We start from the raw sequence: 7264 nt of genomic DNA on the forward strand, positions 1-7264 counted from the left end.
GTTCTGAGGCTTTGGTACAGAATAACAGAGATTTCTGAGGTCTTGGAGGGCAGAGATGTCTGTCTCTTGAGCCCCGGGTGGTTTCCATCTGCAGACATAGGTTTAAGGGCCTCAAATAACGTAGGACCAGATGTCTCTGAGGCTCCCTAAGGACCTTGCCTGAGCAGGTTGTGACATTCTGGGAAACCTGGCCAGTGGAGCTGAAGATTAGAGCTGTGTCACCCACCGGGACCTGAAGGGGTAGATGGGGGGTATGTTGGAATGAGTGGATCTGAGTTGTGAGGAAAGAGCAATGGAGAAAAGGGGACTCAGAGAGTGGGGCTGAGTCTCCGCCCACTTTTGCAGAGTGCAGACCTGCACCCCTGTGCTAAGTCTCTTCTGTCATGTCCGACTCTGCAACCCTGTGGACTGTAGCCCACCAGGTTCCTCTGTCCATGGGGATTCTTCAGGCAAGAATACTGGAGTGGGTTGTGATGCCCTCCTCCAGGGGGTATTCCTGACTCAGGCATCTACCTGCCCTGGCAGCTGGGTTCTTTACCACCAGTGCCACCTCCCAGCCCATCCCTGTGTTTGCAGGGGCCCAAGGAAACCAGACAGCAACACTAAGCTCCTTTAGCCACAGACTTTATTGTTTGAATATTTTCCACTATGACTTTTTTGGACAGACTTTAATTTTACAAAAACCTACATTCCATGTCGCTGGGTCACTTCACTCTCCATTTGATACCACATTTTCATGAAGAGGTATTTCCCCCAATCACAAACTGCCTGACTGTTACAGGATTCTTATAGGATTCTCCCTCCCACACAGTATCTTTTTTTTTTCTGATATGAAATCTAGCTGTAGATTCACTTTTGATTTTAGGATTGCTGCATCCTCAGTGTGAGAATTTAATGTTGACTGAGAAATGAAAGTGATCCCTGAAGTCTTCCTTTCTGTCATGACCCTGAGAGTGTGTTCTATAGACTGAGCATGTGTGAACCAGAGGGGTTGCTCTATGGAGAAAGAATTTCTCATACCTTTCCAGGAAATAACTTCTGTAGGATGAATTATTTAAAAGTATGCTTGGTGTTGCTCAACCTACTTTGGTATCTTTCAAGAGTCTTCATCTTTGTTCTTGTGTTTATTTTTTTTCAAGGTTTCTTGTGCACATCAACTGAATGGTTGTCAACAGTTATCACAGTCTTAGTGGTTCTCTCCGTGGAGTTGGTTCACATAGATCAATAATTATCAAAGAAGTAGAAGGGGTTGCTTATCCTCTGCTCATGTCCTCTAAGGTCTTTAGAGTTGGGGGCTGTTGCTGGAAACACCCATATTGTGTTTGTAGAGTGAGTTCTGTTAAGTTACACGAGGTCAGGCTAATGACTAAAGGCTTAGTCACAGAGAAAGCACATGTGTGGATCCACATCCACAGGCAGTGCCTGTCTGGACTGCATAGCACAATGCCTGAAGGAACCTCCACATTGATTATGTCACCTCAGGTCAGAACATCTACTGAGGGTCCTACTGGTTTTCTCTCCTGTGCTGGGTTCCCTTGTGTCGTCTAAGGGAAGAGGCACGAGTGAAGTGTTCTCGACAGAGCTGACATTCATAGGGCTTCTCTCCACTGTGGGTTCTCTCATGTTCCCTCAGCTTAGCATATTTATTGAAGGCCTTCCTACACACAGAGCATACATGTGGTTTCTCTTTAATGTGGATTCTTTTGTGCACATGAAGCCCCGAACTATGAGTAAAGGCCTTCCCACACTCAAGACATACATGTGGCTTCTCTCCAGTGTGGACTTTCTTATGTGAACTAAGGCCAGAGCTTTGAAGAAAGGCTTTGCCGCACTGATGACATTCATATCTCTTCTCTCCTGTGTGAGTTCTCTCATGTTGTTTCAAGGAGGACTTTTGATTGAAGACTTTCCCACACAGATGACATTTGAATGGTTTCTCTCCAGTGTGAATCATGCTGTGTCTCCTGAGGCTAGCACATCTACTAAAGGCTTTTCCACACTGATGACATTCATAGGGCTTCTCTCCTGTGTGCGTTTTCTCATGTACTTTCAGGGAGAATCTTTGATTGAAGACTTTCTCACACAGTTGACATTTGAATGGTTTCTCTCCAGTGTGAATCATCTTATGTCTGCTAAGGCTAGAGCATCTATTAAAAACTTTCCCACACAGAGCACATTCACATGATTTACGTCTAGTGTGAATATGACCCTGTCCATTGAGGAATGACCCTTGACTAAGTGATTTTCCATGCTGTTTGCTGACATTATGTTTGCTTCTGAAGGGAACTATTGAATATTGAAGTGAAGATGTAGGAGTAACTTCATCTCCCAAATCAGCACATTCAGCGGGATCCCCTTGTGGGTGAGAAACCTGCTTTGAGGGGAGGAGATATGAGGCTGTTACTGGTTTGCCCATGTCCAGGTAGACACTCATTGCCTACATATTCACCCTAGAGCATCAGCCGATAATAGTCTCCTGTTAAAGTGTCTCCAGTGTTGGCTGCAAACACATGTTGTGTTATTCCCCTGCAGGCACAAACATTCTCTTTTCTAGTTTCCTGACCCCAGATATCACATTAATTTTGAAGATTTCATTGTGTTTTAAAGACTATAAGATGAGCAATGTTTTAGCAACTGACTTTTTTTTCTTATATTATGGTTTTGAGCTCATACTATCTTATTAATTAGTTTCAGATATCTAAACATTTGCCTGGAAAAAGCTCAATTTCAACTTACATACAGGAAATTGTGCTCAGTTACCAACTTATCTCATCACTAGGTCATTCAGTTGCTGCCTGGGCTTCTCACCCATGAAACGTACCATTGTCCTTACTGGGGATGTGTGCTTCCAGTAGACACTTTGCATTAATGTCATTTCTTGTTGTCTAAAGAGACTTTCACTGCCTACAGAAATGGAAAGAATGTATAGGTTTTAGAATGGCATTAGAGAAATAAAAACATAGATAAATACCAAGGTCTATGTGCCTGTGTTTCAAAAATTGGTACTTAGATGGAGAAACTGTGTATAACAAAGAAATCCTGAGGTAGTAGAAATACTTTAAAGGTAATTGTCTAGGAGCTTCCCTGGTGGTGCAGGGGTTAAGATTTCACCTTCCAGTGCAGGGAGTGTGGGCTTGATCCCTGATAGGGGAGCTGAGATCCCACATGTCTTGTGACTGAAAAACCAAATCATAAAACTGGAGAAATATTCTAACAAATTCAATAAAGACTTTAAAATGGTCCATATTAAAACAAAAAAATATATATATATATATTTTTTTAAGAGTCATTGTCTATTATGATGGAAAAAACATTAAATGGGAGGATCAGGACAAGAATCACTATGTAGAAGTTTTAAGTTCAGAAAGCCCACAGCACTTTTTCCCTGAAAGAAGAGCAAGTGGCTGGAAGGAAGTAATATGAATTGTGGTGATAGATGCACAGGATGATAACAATGTGAGGAATATGCCCAAATGTCCTCACTTCATTTTAGGATATGTCCCTCACTTCACTTTCATTCGGTATCTCCAAGGATGCTCACCTGGACTCTGACCTTGGAGGCCTCCTGCTGCTTGTGTCCACAACTCTTTCCCTTGTTCCAGTTGGAAAACCACATCTGATTTGCTGATCTGATAGCCTGTTTGATTAAAAAAAAAAAAAAGCTGTGGATTTTGAGTCCAGGCTAATTACTCTTTGCTGTGCTCAAAACAGGTAAGGTACTGAGGAAAGTAAAGAGATAATTGAAGGTCAGTGTAGGCAGCAACATCTTTACCAGACAGAACAGTGAAGGTCCTTCAATGGATCAGGAGGAAACCCAGAGCAGCAGCAAGAACAGTGAGGCTGTCTAAGGCTGATGCCCATGCACCAGTTCAGAGAGAGTCCACAGAATCTTTTCCAAATGGGAAAGATCAAAAGACTCTACAGTGGGCTGAATATTTCTGTCAAACAGGATCCAGTAATGATTCACCTTACAGGAAGAATCAAAATTATGTCATATACAGACATGAATATGACATATACATGTACTCTGGTCTCAAGCCTTCATGCAGTGACAGGAACAAAAGAATTATTTAAAAAAATATTTCATCCTTTATCCTATTATTTATGTATTACAATATCCATTGAATCCTCAGCTCTGTTCTGAATGTTGACACTGAGTAGCAACAAAGATATGAAACCTGGCCAAGATAACCCTTCCATGTGGTAATAAAAAGTACCTGGAAAGGAACAGCTTCCTTTTATATAGTTATGAGAACTAGCAGAGAATCAGGAAGCAGCTGGAGTGGGACACAGGATAGCTTGTTCAGTGAGTGAATGAACAGAATGGACACAGGTGCAGGCACATCCCTGTTGACAGACTCACCTATAGAGACCAGGTGGGTGACAGTTTCCAGCATCACATTTCTAAACAGGTTTTTCTGGGACTTGTCTAGCAGGCTCCACTCTTCCTGGGTGAAGTCGATGGCTACATCTCCAAATGTCACTGATTCCTAAAACATCAGGGATATTCTGGTTTAGACAGAGCAGCCCTACCACTGTCCAGAGTGGGCGGCTGAGCTGAGGAAGGATGGGGACTGGGTGCAGCTTCAGGAGGAAGCATCACTACTCACCAGGGGCTCCATCCTTAAGCTCAGTCACCGGGAGCCTTTCTCGGGATCTCACTCACAGCCGATCAAGCACTAGGCAGGCCAACCTGAGGATGGAGAAGAAGCCATGAGACCGCAGTCCTGTGCTTCCAGACCCACCTGAATTCAAGCCCCAACCTTCACCTGGGTGTAGCCCCAGCCCAGCACTCGGAAGCCAGTGGTGCGTCCAGGGAATACTATGCAGCTTCTTCTCTCCCAGATCCCATGTGAAGAGCTAGAGCTGCGGTTGCTAACACAAAAAGTCAGAGTCTGCAAATAAGAACGTGCTAAGCATTGACTTTGTGTTCATCAGTCCGTGGCACCCAGAAGCGCTCAGTGTCCTCCCTGATTCCCACCATTGGGGATCCTGACTCTCGCCAGAGTGGATGGTGGTTTACAGCTGTAGGTAAGCACTCTGGAAGCCCCCAGATCATCTCCTGCCTTATGCGCCCACAGTGCTTCTGCAACAGCCCTGGCAGTCCTCTGGAAACACACTGCCTTCCAGTTCTCCCTCAGCCCTAAGGTTAGTTCTGTCCTCCATGGATATGGATATCAATTACCCTAGGACCTCTTTTAGGATGGAGTTAGACTGAGGACTTCTTCCATTTGGAGGAACCATAGCACCCACCCTGCCAGCCCGGTCCTTAACATCCCTGCACCAGGAAGCAGCAGGAGTCCAGGAGTCACAGTGTTACTGTCAGACCGTCTCAATCCTCCTGCTTGAGGATGGTCAGAAATATGGAGGTTTAGAAGGAAATTGCTTTACTTACCAATTTACAATGGACACCCAGAGGTTCCAAAATCTTGAATATATGACAGGGTTACACTAGAGGAAGGAGCAGCTGTCATTTAATTTTGCTCAGTCTGTGTCTTGTGATCAAATACCTTTAGCCTAACAAAGATCAATAGGTTCTGTAAGATGACTTCTAACAACAATAATCAGAAGAAACTCCTGTTATTTCTCTCTTTGTATTTATCGCTTAGTTTGGGCGGAACCTCTCCATATATCCAAAGTCAATCCCCTCACCACATCCCCTCTATCTTGAAACAGAAATCTCCCTGGAGATATTTGCTCTCAATCTTCTGCTCTCCGGTCCTCCCTTTGAAACCAAAATGAAAGCCTAGGGATCATTTCCTATCAGAAATGAATTCCTGGATCCATGCCTCTGCTCACTGTGGAGAGAAATCTAGTGTCCAGGACAAAACACAAATCCCAAAATCCACTCAAGGAAAAGTGACTGGATTAGTGATTAGAGTATGCAGAGAACCTGGGGAAACCCAAGCTGGGAGGGACTGTTCAGGAAAACCAATCAAGACTTGACCCTGGATTGCCTTTGGTTTCGATTCAACTTAAGACAATTTCGAAAGTGAAGTGAAGTGTTCTTTTTCAGTCTTAGAATATGTCTTCTACTGATAATAGGAATAGGTAAATTACTATGATATCCAGGGAAACCCCAGGCATATGTAACAGGCTGCCTACAATAGAAAGAAGATGGAACCTAGGCAACTTTGGCTTGTTCAGCTTAGATGTCATAAGAATCAAAGGAAGTTAATATATATTAATTTTTTGGAAGAATTAAAATAAGTATTTCAAGTGATTTATTCCATCTTGAGATAATTATTTCAACATAAAAATAGATCTCAAGACACATAAATAAAGTGAGGAAAATCACCTGATGAAATCCATTAAAGGAAATTAATTCAGAGAAGCAGAAAATGAAAACTTAGAAGATAATCACCTAAATATTTAGAAACAAATATTTAAAAACATCAGATGTAGATCAATGACCAATAAAACTTTTCAAGACGAAGGACACTGTATCTGCATTGTGTGATACAGAAAGTGTCACACACGTGGGATGAAGTCTGGCTGGCAGTACCAATGACTGAAATTTAGCTATTTAATTGGATTAATTTAAATGTTCAAGCCACATGGTACTGTATTTGAAAGCACAAGATTAGGATCTTAGGTTAGGTGGATAAATAGATTCAAGACAGAAATGTTGGAGCTGAAAAAAGGGATGTGAACAGTCAAAGGTTGGAATGAGAGTGGCAGAGAAAATGTTGACACAGTACGATTCAGAGACCATGACGTGTCTACAGACAGATAAGACATAACATTAAAGGAAGGAAGCACAGTCCTTTCTCACAGTTTGGAGCACTCACCAAAACCCTAAATTGGAGGAGCGGGTCAAACCAAATGGATTCTGAGGATTCCATAGCAAGCAACTGATTCCTCTTCCTCCAACCTCCTAAATGGTTCAGCTTCTCTGAACAAATGCCTCCCTCTGTCTGTTTGACTTCCTTTTAAACCTGAATAGCAGTTTATAACCCAACCTGATCCACCCTATCAAGATCCTCCTGAGCTTGATAGGGTTTCAGTCAGTGAACCGGTTTGAAAGTCTGGATTTTCCAGATTAATCAAAATTGTAACCCACACCCAGTGTTGGAAGAGCAAAGATGTAATGACATTGTCCAGGGACAGTGAGAAAATCCATCATTCTCTTCTTCATTCATAAAAAGTTTTGAGTGCATTCTCTGTACTGTCTTCAAAAAACAGGGCATCAGACACACTGGGATTCTGTGGAAATGAAGCTGGGGTTCCCTGGGAGAAATTTGGAATTAAAAATGAAGTGCAA

At 42.7% G+C, this 7264-nt stretch overlaps 1 protein-coding gene across 6 annotated transcripts; it reads right to left on the reverse strand.

The window, feature by feature from the left end:
• Positions 1–608: 608 nt before the first annotated feature.
• LOC147343431 (zinc finger protein 705B-like) lies at positions 609–6945 on the reverse strand. 6 transcript variants are annotated; one of them, XM_086379754.1, is made up of 8 exons: positions 6792–6943; positions 5396–5517; positions 4611–4693; positions 4364–4490; positions 3542–3637; positions 2822–2904; positions 1760–2374; positions 1512–1658 (listed from the first exon to the last, which is right to left on the reverse strand). In XM_086379754.1, exons 3-8 carry the CDS (start codon positions 4620–4622, stop codon positions 1644–1646), a joined length of 948 nt encoding a protein of 315 aa, XP_086235880.1. In that variant the 5' UTR covers positions 4623–4693; positions 5396–5517; positions 6792–6943; the 3' UTR covers positions 1512–1643. The 6 variants fall into 6 exon arrangements, with proteins under 6 accessions (XP_086235879.1, XP_086235880.1, XP_086235881.1 ...); XM_086379753.1 differs by having other exon boundaries at positions 609–2374; XM_086379755.1 differs by lacking the exon at positions 1512–1658 and having other exon boundaries at positions 1986–2157; positions 6792–6944.
• Positions 6946–7264: the final 319 nt, after the last annotated feature.

This window comes from Bos grunniens, chromosome 27 (assembly GCF_055505025.1).
Source record: "Bos grunniens cultivar Pamir isolate PY7600 chromosome 27, Bosgru_T2T1.0, whole genome shotgun sequence".
Taxonomy (NCBI): Eukaryota; Metazoa; Chordata; class Mammalia; order Artiodactyla; family Bovidae; genus Bos; species Bos grunniens.